This window comes from Crocodylus porosus, unplaced genomic scaffold (assembly GCF_001723895.1).
Source record: "Crocodylus porosus isolate Cpor-Errol unplaced genomic scaffold, CroPor_comp1, whole genome shotgun sequence".
Classification (NCBI taxonomy): Eukaryota; Metazoa; Chordata; order Crocodylia; family Crocodylidae; genus Crocodylus; species Crocodylus porosus.
The window spans coordinates 66,413,153-66,436,075 of NW_017728949.1; the positions used below are offsets into that span (position 1 = coordinate 66,413,153).

Consider the following 22,923-nt stretch of genomic DNA (forward strand, 5'->3'; position numbering starts at 1 on the left):
TCCTGATCTCGTCCCCACGCTGTTGGCCCATGTTCATCTTGGAGTCAATGATGACTCCAAGATCCTTTTCTGCCTCTGTACTGACAAGAAGGGAGTTCCCCAACCTGTAGGTATGGTGCCGGTTGTTCCTCCCCAGGTGCATCACTTTGCACTTGTCAGTGTTGAAACCCATCCTGTTCTCATCCGCCCACCCTTGTAACTTGTCTAGGTCCGATTGCAGCCAATTCCTCCCTTCTAGCGTGCCCACATCCCCCCATATCTTAGTATCATCAGCAAATTTGAACAGGGTGCTTTTCACCCCCTCATCCAAGTCACTGATGAAGATGTGGAACAATGCAGGCCCGAGGACCGAGCCCTGGGGGACCCCCTGCCCACATCGCTTCGGGTTGAAAATGACCCATCCACCACCACTCTCTGGGTACAGCCCTCAGCCAGTTGGTGACCTTCTCCTAACCTGAGTGTTCTAGGGTTTCATCACTATATGTATGCCTTTTGCCTAGAAATGGAGGTGGAACAGGGTAACCAAGTCATATAGGGCTGGTGGTCCCTAAATGTAGAGTTTTACATTAGATCCTTTATTTGGAGACCTGAGGATAATAGGTCTGTTTACAATGCAGAGCCAGGGCATTCCCACGCATGTCCTGTTTGCCTCCTTCTGGTCACACTCCAAATGCAGAAATACACCATGACACTTCTCTGGGATTGTCTCCAGAAGCTGGATGGAGGTTGATGAAAATCACCAAAATCATGCACATATTTAGAGACCGAAGTCTTGAGAATGGCTGTAGAGGGAGGCCCTCATTGCACGGTCTGGATATACCCCCGAAATATGACTCCTCAGAATCTAAAGGATGTGTCTGGCTAAAGGAACATATAACTGTGTATCTTACCTGGTACACAGTAACCCAGATAAATCCAGTACCAATGAGGACTAGGGTTCTTATCTCAATACTGAGCATACATATCTTGTGAGAGGATGATTAGTGATCATGGTTCTGGTTGATTAGTAATCATGAAAGTCTGTCAGATGCATACCAGAAAATAATCAGAGTATCTTTATGCAATACTGAGGGTGAGGCACAAAATGCCTTAGGAATACACATGACCTTAATTACCAGACATGGCAGCCAAACAGAGCTCATTAATTTTGGCACTGAATTACAGGCACTGTAGTTGTTTTCCCCAGAGTCCCCACTGTCAGTTCTCAGTACACTTGGAGTGAAAAGGGGGTTAATTTTCTTTTGAAAAAAGATTTTAAAGACAAGTTGTGCTCCTTTTCCTTACAGGGAGGTTGGCAGTTCTTCACCATCATTCTTATGAGTACTGTGAGGCTTTGATGAATGATGGAGGGAAAGAGCCCTGGAGATGACTGAGTCCACTGTATAGGCACATCTTTGGTCTTGAGATCTAATTCAGCCCTCACTCCCTGGTTGATTAAAAACACCCTTGGATAAGTTTCCCTTAACTTTTTAGCCTTTTGAGAAAATGACTTACACATGTTACCATTTAGAGGGATATTTGTCTCCCCTAAACAATATAAGCTAGTGCTGTGGTTATTCTTTACAGGGAATAACCTGTAAAGGATGCAAAGAGACCATACACTTTTTAAAGCCCAGTGTTTAGGTGTGATAGTCCCCCTAGGGATAAGGCAGGGAGACATAGGGAGAGGGTAGTGACTTTAAAAGAGCTAAGTTCCTTATTTCTCCCAAACAAGGCATGTTTATCGTTGCCTATGGTGATATACTCCAACAAAAATATCAACCATCGAAGACTAGAAATAGGAACTTAAACCAATGTAGAGAGCCAAGCAATGGACACTTGTGCTCCAGTTCAGACCAAGTATAATGGAAAGAAACTGTAGTGGTGCTTGGTTCCACATCATCTTTTAGCACAAGAAAGGGCACTCAAAGAACTATTATGTTCTGAAGATTTTATGACATGCTGTGTTTTGGATCCTTTAAGGGATATTAAGGTATGTTTGTTAGAGCACAGGATGGGAACTAAGAGTTCTGTATCATCTTCTGCCCTCTGGCAATCATTCCAGGCATATCACACATTCATCTCTCTATACCTCAAGTTTACCTCAATTGTAAAATACTTTCATAGTTTCACAGATGGTAGGGTTGGAAGGGACCTGAGCAGATCATCTAGTCTGACCCCCTGCCATGGGCAGGAAAGGATGCTGGGGTCAAATGACACTGGCTAGGTGATTATCCAGCCTCCTTTAGAAGACACCCAAGGTAGGTATAACACAACTTATCTACCTAAAAGAGGTGCTTGTGAGTCTTAATTAATTTATACTTATAAAGCACTGCATGTTCCCCGGATATATTTTTATTAGCATGCATTCCATATTCTCCTCTTTTTGGCTTATCCAAAGGGTTGTTAATATATTTAAATCTACTTATATTCACCAAATGCCAATAAAAAAATTAGCAACTGACAGTTTACACATGTTATTTAACAGGCCCTAGAGTATCCAATTATTAGAAAGTGATGAACCAGCATTGTCTTACACGGTGCCAAGTTTGAAGGCTGTTAAATATCATCTAGCTGGCTCATTAGCTAGTGGGGCAGAACTGATACCAATTTAGACATTTTTCATTGACAACCATATTAAAGAATTCCCCGCCACCCCAAAAGTCTTTTTTAGATTACATTCATTTACCTCAGCTTGTTATGACTTTAGTTTCTTCAGAGCACCAAAGGGAAATAGAAGACAGGCTTCATTTAAAATACACCTATAAAAACCTACCACAATGAATTTTATAGTGTTAAAATGAACGGGGAAATTATGAAGAATAGAGCTGGATTGGAAAGTGGTTTTCCTGCCCTGTGAAATTTTTCAGGATTTCAAAATTGTCCCATTCCACACTGGGAAGGGACCAAGACCTCCAAAGTTTTTCAAAGACAAAACAAAACAGGTAGAGTAAGAATCATCTCAGAATAGCAACTATCCTCATGATCACAGAAACAGGAGCCCTAACTTAAAATCCCTAGCCTGTATTAGGCAGAGAAGGGACTTGAATCCTAGATAACTCCTCTAACCAACAGGCTAACTCTACTAACAACCAAGATGGCTCCCCTAAACATTCGCCCATTGTAGAGTGAATCAATCTCAATCTCTTTTCTTATTTTTTCTCATTTTAACCAGAAATCCATCTTGAAATAGCTCCCAGGAACAGTTTTGTCAAAACTGGCACATTCTCACAAAACATTTCTTTTTTGACAAATGAACTTTTATGATGAAAGCCAGCATTGCCAAAAAGTTCCCAGTTACTTTAGCAAAGAAGTCAGAAGCAGACTGTATTTAATACACATCTTTTGGAGTCTGTTTCTCATCGAGAAGCATGTTGAGAGTGAGCAACAACGGAAGCAACACATGACAGGTTAGCATAACACATGGGCTTCAGAACAACATCGGCATTTAGGAATGCTACCTAAGAAAGTCTCTAACTTTACAATTCTGTTCAAGTCTCATTACAGAAAATATAGCATATGCCTAAATGCTTTCCTAAACTAGGGCCAGGATTTGTTAATATTAAACAGAAGGCTACATACTTCACAATAATCCCTGTAATAATGCAAAGCACTGTACATCAAAAAGCCTCATAACGCTAACAAATGAATCCTCACAACAATCCCAAGTGACTTTGCCCTATACAGAGATGAGATTCTCTGCCGAGCCTTTAAAAGACACAGGACAGAATTTGCTGTCTAGAAGAAGCAGGGGAGAAAGCCACTTTAAGCTGCCTTTGCTTTGCCTGGTTCATCAGCTGATTCAGGAGATGGAGGGGTCCCAGAGTCATTTTAGGACATGCCAAGATGGCACCACACAGCATCACACAGAAATACACAAGCTAGCTCTAAATGAACTTAAACTCCAAATGAATGAATGAACTGCCTTGGGTACTTGAAGCAATGTAGCTACCTTAGGGTAGTGCTCCACCCTGGTTCATTTATGTCTGCTTCTCTGAATTTGCATGTAGTTTTGAGCCAACCACAAAACTGTACTTTTTTTGTTAAAGTGTTTGTAGAAAAAAAAAGACTCAGCCCTAGTCAAGGGAAACATTATCAATCACATGTTGCATAACTCTTTGGCCTTATTTGTAGCTATTAAAATGACTGGCAAATTATGGCTGAATCTGAGGGGATGTCAAAGAAACTAGTGTTCAAGGAACTCACTTCGCACAACTGCACAGGCATTTCCGATATGGGACTGTCGGGGTTGTGAACAGGGGCTAGCTAGCAGAGCCAGCAAACTTCTCCTGGCCCAGAAAGAGGTTTCAGAATGGCATGACCAGATGTCTCTGTCTCTCCCCCATATACTCAATCATGCTAAAATGGCAATGCTAGTGAAGCCTTTGCCTGGAATAAGTCTTAATAGTGCTCTGGAGACTTTGGATCAGATTCTCTATTTTTTACAGTCCCTCACGGCAAAGGGGGCTGGAAATCCTCACAGCAGAATCTTCCTCTAACATAGTTGATTCCCTACATAATGGCTCTATGCTAGCTCCTTTCATGGGGCCAAATTCTGAGTAAATGTTGAAAGTTTATTTCAAATGAAAAGCTAGAGCATGATGGCTAGAAAATGGTATTTAGAGGTTTGCTTTTGGGGACTGGCTTATAGGTAAAGTAGATATTGTATAAGAATACTGGTCCAGGACAACAGCAAGGGTTAAAAGGTTTCTAAAAGCCTATTTGTGACAAAGTTTCCTTCAAGGCCCACTGTGTTTGAAGCCAGCAGACACACAGGCTGAGAAACTGAAGACATGTACCACACTGTTCCATCACATGAGATAAGGTGGCATTAGGTCACAGTGACAAACTGCAGGGCCCTTGGGATTTCTAGCTTTGGTGAACGGACCAAATTCAGATGTGTGCACGTGCTGGGTTTGTTGGAAAGGAATATGCTGACAGGACAGAACATAGACAGCATGACAACCACAGGAAAACTAATCAATGAAGAGTTATCAGAAGGGAGAAAGAATACAAAAGGTGGGATTTTGGAGCAGCAGAGGGTCCCTGAGAGGGGAAACCGAGGGCACCATGGACAGAGGGCACACCACCAGCCCATCTTACCCATCCCACTGGGGGAGAGTGGGCCTCGGCCTTCGACCTCCAAGCTGGTGACATCTGACATTCGAGAAAGAATGATAGGGTGAAGCTTACATACTGGCCAGATGACCCTTCTCTCTGTGACAGTCCTAGGACTGGTAGATACAGATTTTGTTTGTGCTATTCTTATCTGCTATCACTGTGTATCAGTAAAATTTGGCTTTTATCAAATGGAAAGGTTGTGGTTGGTCTGAGGGTTTGGGTCCACCTGGAACAAGGTATTTGGGTCATAAATCCATTGCCAAGAGAGCAGGCAAACCAAATATGAGGCAAACTGAATTGTGCTGTCCATTGCAAAGCATACAGTAAAGGTAATTATTATTTTTATTTTTTCAAATACCTTTTAGTTTTACCTTCCCTCTAAATAGGCACTGAGCTGGCACTCACTCAGGGCTAGACTGGCAGAATCCTTAGTCTGTTGCACAGACCATTACTCTGCTACTTTGTCACAGAGAAGGGGACAAACCTGCCCAAGCAAAAGGATGGGGAGAGGCAGAGAGGACTGCAATGGGAGAAACCTTGGTTACTACTTCTGCTCATTGCCCATTGTAGACAGCTGCTGCGGAAAGCACAGTAAATTGCTTCACAAAACAAGGTGGACTTACCCATGAGAAAAAAGGGAGGTTACTTGGGTAAGGAATGACGACTTTCATCTACAAAGGGTTCTTTGGTCTGCCTTTGAACTGTTGCGGCTAGGTACCATGCTTACAGTTCCAGTCTATATACCATGTAGCATTCCCCTGAGAATAAATGGCAGTTTTGCATGCACAACAGGCACAGGATGCACCCACAAGACTCCACCTGTGAAGACCACCGTGGCTTTTCTGCACTTTGCCCTACAATGGTGTGTACATGGGAGAGCGGGGGAAGGGTATCGGAATTTGGCCAAACGTGACATATGGCAAACAAAAGCCCTTATTTTCAAGTGAAAAGTCAGCCAGATGGTAAGCTAGTAACAGTTAAAGGTCGTTTTGCCAGAAAAAGAAAGCATCAGTAGAAACCACTGTAAAATATAGTTTTGTACCTATCACATGACTCTGACATGTCTTGTTTGTCATGCCGTCCTCTTCATCTTCATGCTGGTTTTCTGTGACATCTTTAGTCTAGAAACATTATGACAAAATTAGGAAAGATAACATCCTTCACAAGTCTATTTTTTAATGTGATTTCATAGATTTACTTTATTGTTTTATCTTGATTATTTACAATAATTACCATAATATCCGTTTAGAAATGTACTATAATTCAACTGCCCAAGTACTAAATGTGAGAATTTACAATATTCTGTGAAAAATATCTAAAGATAATAGCTTTGATTCTAAATCCCCTAAAAAATGCCATCATATGCAGCTGTCAAAAAAAATTAAGACTTGGGGAGATGTAATTCCTCAAGAGGAAAAAAGCTTCTGCTACAATTTATTTTAATAAGAAAAAAGAAGTATGCTCAGGTCTCATGACCATTTTTTTGTTTCTCTCCAGGAATATCAGGTCTCATTCTTTTTGCCAAGGAAAAGATGACATGAACTTAATGCATCACATGGTATCTCCTTAATTCAGTTTGCAGTCTTTTCATATTAAGCCTTTTTCTTCCACCTCTGTTAATAAGCATCTCCTTATCTACATAGAAAGCCAATCACAACAATACGAATGCATTGCCCTGTTCTCATCTCTTCATAATGATTTCAAGTATTTTAAGTATTTTGTCATTCTAATCCATATAGATTTGCTATGAGATGCTTGATATGAATGCATATTTTACAGCCTGTTTGTTCTTCCATTCTCCAAAATGGGTGCATACATAAGTGAGTTTTTTCCCCCGCTCTTAAGCATTTTGTCAACTGATTCCTTACATATACAGACAAAACCATCTACAGCACACATATTTGTAGCCGTGATTCAGAAACAAGGCCATATGTTTTTTTCCTTACATCACACCAGTATGTATAAATGACACAGGAATGAAGAAAATTTCAGCAGGCTCTTTTCAAGTGCTTGGTGGCCTTGTTACAACTACTTGTTGACCATTTTCTGTTGTCCTGTGCCTCTTACAGTATCCATTTTACTTTATTCAAAATAGCCTTAACTATGACACACAACCTGAAATCTTAGAATTCATTATGCTCATTTGCATAAACCAGCACTGATATGATTTTTTTTTTAACAGAGCCTAAATTCTGCCTCCTTACACATAAAGTGCCATTGACTTCTTGCAACTAGTAGACAAGAAGCATTCAGTTCTGTATCTTTGCAAAGCCACTTATAATTTATTAACCATAAAGATTTTAGAAAATCTTCTTCCAGACATGTAGAATGAAAAGAAAAATACAGGAATCACACTATGCCAGTGACTTCCTAGTAGTATGTGCCTTGTTAATGGTCCTGAGCTCTAACTGCAAGTCAGTGGGTGCATCTACATGAGACATTTTACTGTGTAGTAGAGCAAATTACTGTGTAGTAAGCAAGGCCATCTACACATCCAGACCCTCACTGCCAGCTGCCCCATGGGCAAATTGGGGACAGGGACTGGGACTTGCCCCTCCCCTGCAGTTCTTTCCAAGCCCTCTGCACCCAACTGGGGAGTCAGAAATGGGAGCTGCCTGCTGCCGGGGCAGGGGGATATTGTCTCCACCTGGGCTCTGCCACAAGAGCCTGCCCCGGCAGCAGGCAGCTCCCAGGGGCAGGGAGCAATCGCCTAGCCGCCTCCAGGAGGCAGCTATGTCCTGGCCCCATGCCCCTGTGTAGCCCCTGAGCTAGCACCCAGGGGAAGCTCCCCTTGGCCACTGCGCTTCTCCCAAATCCATGCACATGTAGACACCTGCCCAGGGTGGGTTGTTTACTCCCTAGTAAATTACTCAGGAGTAAACCCATCCAGCAGCATTCGCACATGCAGGTGCACCCAGAAAGGCAGGAAAAGCTTACTCAGCTCTCACTGCCTGAATTACAGTGCTCCTCTGTTCTTCTCCCACCTCACACCCTATTAGAGCAGCCTCTTGGCTTGTTCTTACATATGTTGAGGTGTAATAGTCACAAGGTAAAAGAAATCAGGATAAGCATGGCATAAGTGTCTTGACCAGGCCCCTTCTTGTAGACAAACCCCTTCCCTTGTTAGACCCGCAGCAGTAGGGCTGATTTCAGTGGCTACATGTCAATGCTATATCACCTCTTCTTTATAGTGATCATACAGAGATGACTTTTATAATCTGGGGCCAAAACATGGAAGAACTGCAATGTAAAGCTGTAACATCTCACCTGCAGTTATCTGCAATGGCAAAAAGACGTGGGGCTTACAACAAAAGAGAATGAATGTTTTTGTTTTGTGTTGGTAGGCCAATCCATGCAGGCCGGCAACTGAATGGCATTTGGCCCTTCAAGTGAGGTGCTATTTTTTGAATAACTTGTCACTACATATTTGGTGGCCGAGTGTCACTCCCAAGGTGCGTGCACAAGGTGGTTGTTGATGGAATGCAGTTTTAACATGATTTAAATGTGAAAGCTGAAGTAACAGTGTTCTCTTGCATAAAAATTAGGATGAGTGGTGTAGAAGCAATGGCATAATAGGGCCCCCAGCCTTTAACTGGCACATTGAAAGAGAAAAGATTTAATTCTATGAAATATAAAACACTGTAAAGAAAGCACCTTCTAGAATGCCTGATGTAATTGTCAGGTTTTAGAAAAGCAGTACATACCCGATGAGGCACTGAAGTACGGTAGTTTCAGTGCTGACCCTTGTCACTCAATGTACTTTACATTGTCAAGAGAAAAAAGGAATCCTCTTAGTTTAGGGCTTTTAAAAAGGCTTATAGTTTTCTCAAAAGGCAATTATTTTGCCTTTTAACTGAAAAAAAATGCATGATAGCCCATGCTACCACATGCTAGTGTTTTCAGTCACAGCTGTCTCTCTAAACTGAATCCTTTGCAATCTGCTTCAAAGTAAGCAGGCACCAAAGAATAAGTGAAGTAACTAGTAATAAGATGCATGCATTTACATTCAAATGGCTCTGACAGACATGCAGGGAGGCTGCTCTGATGTGCTGTAAATCCAGTGTCAGAGCACACTTGATTAATCGAGTCTGCTGGAGTGCGGAAATTAATGCGCTCCAGCAGCCTCCAGTGTCATGTGTATCATCAGCATCCATGCACTGAAAAGTGCTTGTTTGATGAGCTTCAGTTCAGAGTATCCCACTGCCATTTTTCAGTGCAGGGATACTGATACACATGATAATCAGGTGCTTTTAATTAGCACAGCTCACTAATTAAAGCTTCTCCTACCTCCCAGGCATGTCCATAAACACCCATTGAGTCCCAATTGTTTCTCATACAGGACTTTTGAGGACAAGATGAAATTCCACGTGATTTTGAAATCTTGTGTTATAGCCTAATTCTTTAAAAAATTAGCATTAAGAGCTGTAAGTAAATGATTTCATTCTCTTTATTATACATGTCCTTAGCATTTTGGCACTACTTATTTCATTTAGGAATTAAACTTGGCATAATCCATAATAAGGAATTTGCAAAGATGAAGCATATAATGTAATTTAATTTTCAAGAACAATATGGCAAAGATACTTTGATTTCCAGCTTAACAAAGAGCTGTATGGTATAGGATAGGTAAATGCTTTTTCACTATGACTAATTTGTCCTTAGAAGCTAAACAGAAAAATTAGCATTTCTCCATTATTTATGTATATTAAGGACAATCTTGTACTTCACCGATAAAATGAAGTGTGTTTCTTGAAGATATACTTAAAGTCCTAAATGACTCTTATTGTTATATTAGAAAGACTTTACAAAATGAGAGGGGAAAAAAGCAAAGGAAATTATTGCAGCATTAAAAAATAGTAAGTTAAAAAGAAACTGTAGAAGGAATGTGCAGTGTTTTTTGTATTTCTGTATAGTGAAGATATACCCTAAGCTGTCAGGACCATATTAAATGGGGCATAGTTAAATTGAGTGGCTCTGATAAGGGGCTCTGCTTTGCTATCAAAGTTCTAGATCAGTTGGATTGAATTTCCTGCATATTGCACATTTCCAGACTTTCATTCTCTTTCTTTCCTTTCACTGACACTACAAGGACAGTCTTAGATATGCTTATAATTTGTGGTTTTATAATGCAGGGGACATCTACATTTTCAAAGAAGAGATGATACCATAGAAGCCAGGAGCCAAAAGTTTTCCAGAGCATTCATTCTGCATATGCTTTTTGTGAGAGTTTTTTTTTTCAAATGACCTTGTATATCCTCTTAGTAGAGAAATTATTTGCATGAAAATAAAAATACACATTTGCCTAAACTTAAATGTGTGTGTGTGATACTTTAACCTTATGCACCCTAAACATCAATACTAAGCTAATAGGTTTTCCAATTCCTATTAAGATGCTCTCTTGGAACTTGCTTTACCTTTGAAGTAAGTCCCAGAGAAATAATTATTTCATATTTCAAATTTTCTCATATGAAATAGTGGCATCATGCTGTATTTTAATAACCCACTCCTCTCAAAGCAGAAGTGATATGATTAAATTAATGCTGGACAGTGTATGAGGGTTCAAATTATTTTGCTAAAAGGGGAAAAATAATAACACTGAGGCTACAACAAGGAGCAGAGAGAGTGTTTTTATGACACCAAAGTAATGCAGCCCATGTTAAAATGCCTGTATTGTACCAGTATTTGAACTTTAAAACATCCTGAGAAAGGCCCATGTTAAAAGCAAGATTACTCCCCACTGGACATGCCTCTGTGAGATGCTACATAGTGTAGCTCATTGCTGTGGTGATGTATATTTGGCAGGCACAAACCATGATGCTGATGTCACTGCAGTAAGGTTGGAAACAACCTGTGTGCTGCCGGGACTGTGCGGTAATGGCGGTTACCATGCAGTCATTTAGTACCTGCTAAATGACTGCACTGATGGACTGTGCAGTAACAACTGCACAGTTGGGCGCATTTGTAGAGCATGTCTACATGAGACACTTAACTGTGCAGTAACATAGCTTACTGTGCAGTAAGTACGTGCATCTACAAGTGCACATGCTTACTACACAGTAAATCTTGCTAACCACAAGTAAATTTGCTACCTGCAGATGCAAGTAACAAATTTACTTTCAGTTAATAATGGTGCAGCCGTGCTCATGCAGACACCTAACCAGAAGCAGATTTGCTCCCGGTCAGCTGTCCACCAGGGGGCAAATAGATTTTTCCCTGCTCCCTGCCTGTTGAAGGGGTGGGTTCTGACACCAGAGCCCAGGCAGGGACTATGTCCCCCTGCCCCGGCAGCAGGGAGCTCCAAGCTCCTGTTCCAAGACTGCCAGGCTCCCCAGCCCCTGCCAACCTCAATCAAAGCACAGGGCTTGGAAAGAGCTGCATCTAGCCCTCTGTCCCAATCTGCCAGTGCAGCAGCTAGTAGCGAGCTACCTGCTAACTGCCCCATTGGCAGATCAGGGCAGGGGGCTGAGGCCTCGCCCTCCCCTGCAGCTCATCCCAAATCCCTTGGCCCTGACAGGGAAGCCAAAGTCAGGAGCTCCCTACTGCCAGGGCAGAGGGACATTTTCCCCACTCCAGCAGCAGGCAGCCAAGGGGGCATGGTATAATGCCCTAGCCAAGGCCAGGAGACAGGTGTTTCCTGGCCTGGTGCTTCTCCCCAGCTCCTGGGCTAGCTCTCCGGAGGAGCCTAGAGCTCCTTCTGGTGGTGGCAGAGACCCATTGCAGGACCTCAGGAAGTGGGAGCAGTTTGCTGCCATCAGCAGCAAATCTGCTCCCACTTCCTGCATGTGTAGGTGCCTGCCCTACTCGCAAGTAAACTGATCCCAGATCAAATGCATGTGTAGATGCACCCACTGGTCTCTAAGTTTAAGTATTAAAAGCTACACTGCAAAGGGTAATTGTACAGTAAGATCCTACATCACAGTCCAGCAAAGATACAGACATGGTCTAGCTTTACGCACTCCTGATACACCACAAGCTCTTCTCACAAGACAGAATATTAAAAAATTGCATAATCTTAGCAGAATCAGGGTCTAATAATGGATTAGGCATTTTACTTGAGAATTGTTACATTTCTGTTCTCCAGATAAAGTATTGGATCCAGTTAAATCTGAAGAGAAGCACAAAGCCCACTCCAAGACATTTGGGGAAGAGAATTTCAGAGACTGAAAGGGCAGTGAAGGAACCAAATTTCAAGGCACATAATCCAGACCTGTGACTTTGAAAAGTCTCCACCCAAATGTGACAAATATTCCTTAAAAGAGGTGTACCACTTTGCCTTTCTCTATTGGGTTTTGGACTTCTTGGTTTTTTATTATTCCATACAAGTATATAATTTTCGGAGGAAGAAATGAAAAAGAAAAAGAAGAAAATTGCCCTATTATTTCACTGAACTGCACTACGATTATGGCATCATTCTGCATATCTGCAGAAATTGAATTGCCAGTAGAAGCAGGAGGATCTTCCCGAGTAGAAGCATAATCTGGCCCGTAATCAAACTACCAGCTTTTGCATTAATTCATAGTTCTCTAGCAACAAAAAAACACTTCTACCACATATAAACAGTTATTATCCTGTTTGTCTGTACTGACAATAAGGAACACATTCACAAGTTAATAAGAGGGTAATAATGTTTTCATGTACAAAAGGACTTACCAGGGTCTGATTCTGCATTTCCATATCAGCTTTTGTTTTGCTGTTTTTCTTGTGGCTTCCTTGAGTGCTGATAGAGTTGCTGGGAAGAGAGGAGCCCTGGGAGCTGCCCTTCGACACACTCCTGTAGGAAACATTATTTGATCTACTTTCTGTCTGCTGAGCTGCTTTCTTATCAACTCTGCAGGTAGAAAGTGATTCCTCTGATAAATTACACTGCCCTTCTTCAATCACTCTACTTTTCCCATTCCTTTAATGTTTAAAGTAACCTCTCTGTACCTTTCTGTCTCTGGACCTTTGAGTGATAAATGTTTCTAACTAGCCTTGATCAAATCTGTCACTTGCAATTTCAGGTAGTATATCAATTTAGTCTTTCACATATAATGATTTATTTTCTATGTGGGGCTGCTGTGGGGCAAACTGGAAAACACCATACATTGATAGCTGAGTCCCTTTGTGGCCTAAGGTTACAGTAGTTGCAAATGTAATTAATTCTGGCTACTTACCAGATACATGTTTGCTGGTTACAATCAATGAGGATGGGATACATAAAAAACATGTACCTAATTTTCTTCTGTTTCACACCATATGCCTACATTCATGGCTTCTGGTGTCATTTGGATTCCTATCAACTTTGATCTAACTTACCATTCTTTAATTTCAAAGACCAATGGCTTGGTTAACAAAGTAACATGAAACAAATTATCATTTTATTGCTAACCTTTTTTTTTTCAGAGATTAAAATCCTGGGAATGTACAAAATGAAAGCTGCTACGCCTTCCTTCTCTAGAAGAAACATGCTTGCATTGTATTTAACATTGAAGCAGCAAGCAAAGCTGAGGGGAAAAATATTGCACATCCCAACTTTGTTTCACAAAACAGTTACCTGTTTAAAAGCTCCTTCATAAAGCCATCTTTTGCTGAGTAGGGAATTGTGGAGGAGCTGCTCTTTTGTTCACACCTAATTTGGCTGAGAGCATCTTGTGAAGGCTTTGTATTCTTTCTGCCTTTCAAAACATCATCTAAAATATTGCCATTCTCTGTTTTCCTATTAAATTCATTTTCTGCTTCACAGTGCTGTTCAGTTTTCTTTTTATCTTTTTTTTTCTCTAATTTTGCCTGCTTATTTCCCAAAGTGGAACCTTTTGTATCTTTCTTCTCTACTTTTGTTTTAGAAACCTCTGTCTTCCTACTGCTCAGGGCTGGCAGCTTGCTCTTCCGGAAACCAAACCAGCTAGCTAGAGAAGGCCCAGTCTTTTGTTTGGTCTCAGATGTGGAAGATTTATTTTGCCCTTGACCCTTTTGTACATTTTCCTGGATGCACAACATGACTTTTTCTTCTATCGTAGGTTGTAGAACAGGTGAACTCAAAGCACTAGTAACCTTCGCAGGGGCTTCAGATAACTTTAAAGAAGTTTGTTGTCTCTGCAATTTGGCTGCTTCAAGTTTACCAGGATACTGTGTGTTTTGAAGTGATGGAATCTGCTCTGATGAAAAAGCAGGTGCTGGCTCCAGCTCCAAATCTGTTTGCATGGCACGTTTTTTGGTCAGGGGTTGCGGTTGAGAACCATCGCTGCTTTTCTCATTGTGAATAGACAGACTCGGTGTATCTTTCTGTGATGGTGATTTGTTTCCCTCACATTTAGAAATGCTGTGAAATAAGTCTCCTTTTGGGGATGTTCGAAATGGTAGTTTGCTTGGGCTGCCATGCTGACTATTGCAATAACAGGACATTTCTAAGGCTTTTGAGGTACTTGAAAGGGTCTCAGATGTCACTGCTGGCCCAGGAGTGGCCTTGGTTTGAAATCCGTCCGTGGTAGAGTTCTGCCGTGTTAAAGAATTGCCTCTTTCGGAAGTGTTAGTAATAATCTGAGTCCGGACTTTTCCAAGCCCTTCTGTCAAAGGGGTAGATGCTTTTTCTCCTGTATGAATGCTAAAACTTTGACTACGGGCTTTTGCTCCATTCATGCCCAGAGCTGGTTTCAAGTATGACTTGTTACTAGAAGAAATAGATCGCTTAAAAACTTTGTTTTCTAATCCATCTCCTCTCTCTACCAAGCTGCAGTTTTCAGGGGAATGAGGTGATAGTGTATCTGTACCAAGCCCCACAGCAAAATTATCTTTTATTTCCATATCATGCTTGCTGACTTTTAATTCAGTACCAGTTGCATCTGTGGCAGTTCGACATTGGGATACTTCTGGCTTGCACTTACTCGAACCCACAGTGCTTTTGGAAGCTGCATTGATACTGTCTTTTTCTTGCTTCCCTGGGACCGTCGAACTCTTCCTGAGAAGCTGGGGAGATTTGACAAGTAATTTCAGTCCTACAGGGAGACGGGTTTTAACTTCTTTCTCATGAGAGCTCTGGGCAGCATTTGAGGTGTCACTGCCGTGAAACGATGGCGACAATGGAGAATGGTTTACCTGAGAGAGAAAAGGCTCACTAATATTATCTGTGTGACATTGTGGGGATGTGGGGGGACTGTTTGGTATCTTTTGTTGCTGAGACGCTCCACTGCCATTAGATGGTCCTTTTCTACCAGAGTGTGCGCTTTGTGAGGAGTTCGTTTCCAGTGGCATACAAGCCAAAGAAAGAGGCTTGGATGTCTGTGAACCCGGGCTAGAAAGTTCCCTGTTGCTGCAGGATGCCACCTGATTAGAAGTTTTGGGGAAAGCTCTCTTGGTGAAAACTTTGGAAGGTCCTTGGGAGGTTCCCGGGGAGCTGTGGGATTGCTGAGAGGTGCATTTGGCTTGTGCACTCATTTCTGAATTCTCTGGAAGGTAAGTTAACTCAGTTTTAGTCTCGGTGGATGCTTTTCTTGCTTGCGTTTCATGACTGGATTGGTTATGGAAAGTAGGATTTGCATTTCCTTTTAGAGGAGAGGATTTAAGTCCATTTTTTGCTGGTTCACCAGGAGGCGGGGCTCCTGGCTTTATGGATAAAGGTGGGGAATGTTCATAGTTTGGTCTTACCAACAGGGATGTTGACCTGTCTGGAGGGGGTGGCGGGGAAGGGGACCGAGATACTGTGGCAGCTAAATCAGAATGAACATCTCTAGTTGGGGGTTCTCCATAGACATTGGGCTCTACAAGGCATTGAGGCAACAACGGCGAACCTGGAACGTGGCTCTTTGGATTCCTTGTCCAGTCACTTCTGCCTGGAATTTGAGGATGTTGCGACGAGTGGGAAGGATGCTTGGGAACCTGCGACTCTATTTTTGAATCTGAATGATGAGTTGGACTTTGTGCCTTTTTGAATCTCGGAAGTTTTACAGGTGGAAAAGCTGGGGATTTTTCTAGAGTTGTAGAGCCAGCTGATGAGGCCATGGTATTCTCCTCACTATCTGTCATCTTAGTTTTCTGTGGTGAAAACTTACCTCTGCTGGGTATTTTACTCAAGTTTTGTTTTTGACTGACACCTGCAGGCCCAGTGGAGATGGAATTGGCCTTGCATGATGTAGTACACACTGGCTTCACTAGCTTTTGTCGTAGAGTATTTTGCAACATAACTCTTCCAAAATGTAAAGATTCATTGCGTGTTGTAGGGACAGCTGTATTTTTATTCCCCACATTATCTTGGACAGTCTTTTTCTCTGTTACCTCGTCAGGTGTTTCTAAAACAGTGTAGTTTCTAGCATCAGTTCCTGTCTGCAAATTAGTTATTCCCTGAGGTATAAGTTCAATGTATTCTGCACGAGGCCCAGTTTGTGACTGGTTGATTGAAATTTCATTCCTTGTTACAGTGACAACTCCAGTTTGATGCGAGTTGAATTCAATAGGCTCGCCATCCTCAGCATCAAATATTACAGTAATGCACTCTTCAGAAGAAGTCTTTTTTATAACTTTTTCTTGTTTAATGAAATTACAAGTCTTTGGCCTAATATCCATCTGAGCGGATTCTTGTTTTTTTTCTTTATCAGTAGATATACACTGAGAACTCTCCATCCTTGAAAGCATGTCAGAGCTCTTTGTATGCCTGTCAGCAAAGGGAGTTAATAATAAATCTGATGGACTTTTCTCATCACTGCTTTCTATATGTAATTCATCCAGGACTTCATTGTCATCGGTATCTGAGAGCTGTAAATTAAGGTCCTTCCAGCCCATATTAGCAAGGCTTTGATCCAGCTTCATGTTGGTACATGATTTTACTTCTAACTGAAGTCCATTGACAAAACTAGTCAATTTTTCAGGTCTTTCTTTTGAATTAAAATATGAACCTCTGTCCGGTAAATGTTTTCTATTAGACTTCCAACCAAATAGACTGTCAGAAATACTGTGGGTTAATTTATTGCAATAGATCCGGCAGTCCTTGCTTGGTATTTCATGCAGCAGAAGTAAAGATGAAGCCTCATCATCTGCATCATCGTGTGAATCTGAATCATAAGTGAAAGCTTTGTTGTGTTCAATGCAAATGCTCCCTATTTCCACCGGCTTACAACGAACCAGTTCTTTATGGCTGCCACACTTAATTCCAGGAGAATATATTCCTTCATTGGAGTCCATGCAATCTTTGTAACCCCATTTTGATATTACTGAAGGTGACTCAAGTAATATTTTTCGTTTTTGTAACTTCTTCAGCCCTTCCAAAATATGGTTTTCCTTGATACGAGTTGGAGGTAGATCATCGGCGGGACTTGAGAGGTTGCTTGGGAATGAAGAACCAATGCTTATCCTTTGATCCCAGCTTATAGATGACTATTAAAAACCAAAACAAAACAGAAATTACTGAAAACTGGTAAGAAGAAAAACACAACATGTCTTATTTCATATGTTATGAATTCCATATACTCTTAAGGTCCCAACTCTGGACAAGGTTACCATTTTTGCTACTGATGCCAGTGTTATTCCTTAATGAAGGCTCTCATAATAAAGTGAAAAGGGGTGTGCAATTGGAAAATCAAAGCGAGAACATGAACAGGGAGGTAAGATGGAAATGAGAAGGACTTCGAGTGTCAAAGAGACAAGGAACACACATAAATGAGAAGACTGAGATTAAATCAGAGCAAGAAAGGCACTGTGAAAGGATGACTGGTTGAATTAAAGGGAAAAAGGAAATGGGAACAATGGAGTGAGTGAATAATAAGGGAATGAGGAAGGCAGGTGAAGGAGCTGTATTCCTACAGGCCTAATTATGCGCAGCTGACCTGCCAGTCTACATGCAAGGAAAATATAGTGAGAGCCAGACAGCAGATATACCAAATACTGTGTATTTACTAGGGGCTCCAACATCACTGTGACAAGCTGGGCCCTGTGCCAACACCATACTAACACTCCTTCTACTGCAGATATTTCCCTAGCACTCACAACCGTTTTGAGTTAAAAATAGATTTAGGATTGTGAGGGTCTCAGGTATTATGGTATTGGGGACATGTAACTAGGTAAGGTAGTGAGCTGTTGCCAGAATTAGTAAAGCAGCAGTGGTGGCAGTGGTGAAGAAGTAGGGTTGTTTGGCATGTGACTTGTGATACCCGGCAATTATGAACTTCATAACTTTAACTAGATGTGACTCAGGAAGTTTAAAGCCAACCAAATAGCCCAGAAAACAACTAGGGATGATGGAAAGTTCCTTATAACTGCTGATTTTTTATTTAGTTTTTTAGTATTCATCTATGAAGAAGCAGTGAACTAGGGACATAAAAGGCCTGTGGCTGGTCTTGTCTGTCCTGCTATAATACACATAGCTACTAATAAAATGGGTATAACTTCATCTTTTATTAATCAAAGGGTCTGGTATCTATTACTGAGGGAAAACCCCAGGATCCGTCATAGTTTCTTACATGGAAGTCTTTTTTCATCACTTTTAAAGTTTTCTTTTTATTTATTTACTTTTAAAAAGTAGCAATCACAATAGAACAGAAAAATGCATGAGTAGGAGAGCAGGCAAGTCCAAATTGAATAAGCTGCCAGCACAGCTGACTAGTAACAGCCCTGTCCCTGGCCAAGTGCCTGCTTCCTGCGTGGGTCCCAGGTTGCACCAGCCAGGGGACAGGGCAGCTGCTCTGGCAAGGAAGTGAATATGCTCCAGGAACCAACAGCCCAGAGCACTAGGACACTTGTGCCGGGGAGCAGCCTTAAACTCAGCACCTGCCTATTGCCAGGTGGTCTTGCTGTGCCTTAAGCCATAGCATGGCTGCCTGGTAACATGGAGGAACCGGGTTCAAGGCTGCCCCCCAGGACATGCATCCTAGCATGCCGGGTTGCCGATTCGCTTCCTTCCAAGAGCAGGTGCCCAGCTCTCACTTACAAACAAGAATTATGCATACTTGGGAAAGGATGTTTTTGTACAGAAAGATACCGGGATGATCTTACTTAACCTAAAATGATGGCAAATTATTCCTCACCTAAAAATGTTAGGATAAAACACCTATTTTTCTGACTTTAGAGTAGTCTGTGCTCCTCAAAGGGCATGGTAGAAGATATATTCTTTTGTGAATCTTAAAGCAACATTTGGAGAAACTCTAGCAAAATATACTATATGGTAATATCTTCCACCAGAAGGGAGGAGGAGTAGATGAGATGTAATACAGTAGGAGATGCAGGCTTTGCAAGATTAGGTTCCCTACTTTCCTGTGAAGATGAGGTTTTGTGAAGGGACTACAAACAGCTGGCCAGCTGCACAAGACCACTGAAGTGCTCCAGATGTTTGTTATAAAGCTTCATTTCAAAGCGCAGCACTTCTCCAATCAGCTGCAATGGAGCACACAGCTCCAGGGAACGGAGAAGCAGCACCCGTGGAAGTAAAAGGCCACAGCAAGAGGCTGCGTGGCTCATCCTTAAATGGTTGCAAACCCCCTGGATACAAATGACAAGGTGCCTACTCTCAATGAAAAGGCGTGCTTCTGTAACACCCCCACACACTTGGGTTGTGTATGCAAAGCATGTGCTTTTGGCTCTTGTGTATTGTGATTTTCTGTGTGTGCACGTGCGTGCTTTTGTATGTGGGCAAGATGGCCCCGGTTGTTCTGGCCATGTGCTCCGCATATGGAAAGTTGAGGCCTTGTATCTGGGCAAAATAAGTAAAATTCTCTGGCCTGATCGGCTAGGGGTAGCAAAGATGGTTCAGGCAGATTGGTTAAGAGGAGGAGTGGAGTGTGGCACCTCCTGTCTGGCCAAGGCCGGGGTGATGTCATGCAGAGGGATATAAGGAGAGCTGAGCTGGCTGGGGGTGGAGGGGGAGCTGGTAGGGCCTGCTGAAGAGTGAAGACTCCTCCAAGGGAGAAGTGATTTGCAGATAGTGAAAGGGGAAACTTGGGTGGAGGAGACAGAGAGAGAGGGAGAATTGTCCCAGTGTCTGGGATCTCCTCTCTCCTTCTTTTCTTCCCCCTTTTCTAAGGGATTAATACTAGGGAGAAAGGTATTGGTTTCCCTTGGATTGGCTGGCCAGCAATTAGGCCTAGCAGTTTTAAACATGGTTGAAACCCGGGAGTTTCTAATTCTGCTACTTTTGGGCTGGGGTTGAAGTTTGTAACTTTCTGCTCCCAGGGGAGTTGTATGACCCAAACTACCTGCAGCCCAAGCCTAGAGGGTAGGCCTGGCTTTCCCTTTTGTTTCTTTTGATGGTCCTTTGCTCCAGTCAAGCTGTGCACTTGGGTCAGCTGTAGCCAGTAATCAATCTGACTCCCTTTTGAGTTTGTCCTGTAGTTTTTGTTTCAGCAGGCCATGTAATCCAGCCCAGAAGTCTTGGGGTGCATGCATGCTAGCTGGAGCTGCAATTCCACCCCACTCCTCCCACATCCTCTCCGTGGGAGCAAAGATCGGCACTGCCACTTCTTCAGGAGCAACGAGGAGCCCTTTGCAATGCAGAAGGACTCACGTTCTTGAGCAGCTCTTGCCAGTGCAGTGAACCCAGGGAGCAGTCTCTGGTGTGGACCCCCCTCTCCTTTGCATTGCTGAAAGGCTGGTATAGGGGTGCAGGCCCCCAGAACTACCTGTTGGGAAGCCCCAAGTCCCAGACTGCCTCGGTATGGTTGAAGCTTCCCCCAAGAGGGTGCCACCTATAGACTCTGCTTTGGAACCAACAGTGTTTTAAAATTACATTTAATGTTTTGGGGGTGTTTTTATTCTCTGTAATAAATGTGGGTTTTGTGTTTGTACTGCTTGTGAGGATGGGGTTTTGTTTAAACAGAACACCCCAGCAAATTTAGTGTTCCCAGATTTCTGGGTAGGGACTTGAGCCACTGGTATAATTTAGGGGGTACCCTGACATGTGAACCCAGCCCTTCTTGCTGCTGACCGGTACCTTGCAGAAGGGCTGCATTTCTTATAATGTTCTGTTTAAATGACTGTAATGCTTGTGAAAGGTACTGAAGTCGAAGTCTGGAAAAGTCAGGCCCTTCATTTATGAATGGTAAATGCAGTATCAATGTGTGTTGCTTTGTTGTAAGACCATATTTAGAAGTACCAGCCTCTAGGGATGAGAGGATTATTTATTACTCAGAGTCATTCATGGCCAGATTGTCTGACATACCCAGGTTTGGTGTCTCACTGCAGCCTGGTGCACATTGCAAAGCAGTCTGTGGTTCCTCTAACACAAGCCATTGGCAATGTTTCCCAAAAACCCACTTACCAGCAGAGGATTTTAAAGAGCAATCTACTCATAGGATGATACCACATGCTATCCTAGAAAATCTGAGCAGCCCAAATGAATCACTGGACTTGTATAAATTGGGGCAGATATTGGTTTCATGTATAAATGCATATGCTCAATGCATATGCTCTTTCTGCGCATAAGGTTGCATTCTGTAAGGCTCTTATGCCCCTTAACTTAAATAACTAAGGAGTCCTGCCTCTCATATCCGCACATTTGCCACTGCTGAACTCTAACATTAAACTTTTGTGATAAATTAAGTGAGGGGGGACGGGAAGGAGGGGAAGAAAAGCATGTATTTCAGAAATTATCAACTCTTCAATTAATCTTGTTTTGTATTGTTTCAGATAAACTTGGGTCAATAAAAGAAAGAAATCAATTTGCTTCACCCTTTTGCTGCACGTCTTTCCATCATTCCAAGTGTAGGAGGAGCCGCTGGAATATTCACTGCAAGCACTTGACAGGGAGAGTTCACTGCTACTGCAGCTGCTCCGGGGATAAAGGCGGCTGGACCCTGTTATATTTAATTGACTCTGACATTTCAAGGCAGGTATACTGGCTTTCACATTCTGCTGGCATTCCTAAAGCAGATGAGATAGAAGTATCATATGGGTGAGAACAGATCATGTCCACTTTCCCCTGGTTTAGTTAGAAGGGCAAAATGCAAGCATGCAGTTCATTATTTTCATACTGCACCATTAAGAACATGTAAAATGAACACGTGTAAGTAAAATAAATAGCTCTCATTCTGAATATATTAAAATGGAAACACATCTGAATTCATTCCATTTTCTTTCTTTCTTTATTCTGGCTCCTCTAGTCTGCTGGCTTTTCAATAAGGGTGTTTTGAGTGTATTTGAATGTTGGCATTTATATCAGCAGCATGTTTCAGTAACATACAGCAAACAAAGTTATAAGAGTACAAGTACATCTTGACAACTGCATTATAGTCCCACAATGTAACAGATGAGGCTCTACAAACTGGACAAGGTAAATTAATTTAGTGTCCCAACCAGAATGTCCACTGAGAATGGAAACTCTCCATTACAGTCTAATTTTGGTTTCCTATCTAGTCCAAAGCTTTGTCTAAGAAAGTCTCTGATGTAGGACAATCCATCTTTGTGTCACTCCCAGACAGCTGAAGCCTCTTGCTTATGCAATTTATTGACACTTTATGGCTGCCTTTAGTACTAGTGTAGTTATCGCCCCTCTCCAAATGCAATTTCAGCTGACTGTGACTAAATGCCAGCTTTGAGGAAGGGAGTAATGAAGAGCAGATAGCACTTTAAGTAAAATATTAAACCTTTGGAGGACTATCTAGGATGTGTTTAATTTGTTTTCAAACTAATACTCCTATGCCTAACAATTCTAGACCTTCTTTAATGGTAAGTGCTTGCTTTGTTATGCTGTTCTGGTATTCTCTAGTTGCCATAGAAAATCAGACACTTTTTTAATTATCCACAATACCAAAAAGAGTGATGCTACTTTATTTTCTCAGAAACTTTTCCATTGAATTTCATTAAAACTAGAAAATAATCTTACAGCCAAGCCTTAAGCAATATTTATTGATTTCTGCACTTGTTTATAGC

At 42.0% G+C, this 22,923-nt stretch overlaps 1 protein-coding gene across 8 annotated transcripts in view; it reads right to left on the reverse strand.

Annotated features, from left to right (window-relative positions):
• Positions 1–22,923, reverse strand: part of NCKAP5 (NCK associated protein 5) — a 685,167-nt gene that overhangs the window by 76,068 nt on the left and 586,176 nt on the right. For 7 of the 8 annotated variants that reach the window (XM_019553971.1, XM_019553966.1, XM_019553967.1 and 4 more), the window contains 4 exons: positions 21,724–21,915; positions 13,634–17,442; positions 12,751–12,928; positions 6,143–6,221 (listed from right to left, as the gene is read on the reverse strand). In XM_019553971.1, coding sequence (XP_019409516.1) covers positions 6,143–6,221; positions 12,751–12,928; positions 13,634–17,442; positions 21,724–21,915 — 4,258 coding nt within the window. The remainder of the gene's footprint in view (positions 1–6,142; positions 6,222–12,750; positions 12,929–13,633; positions 17,443–21,723; positions 21,916–22,923) is intronic. The other variant, XM_019553969.1, reaches the window with a different exon arrangement.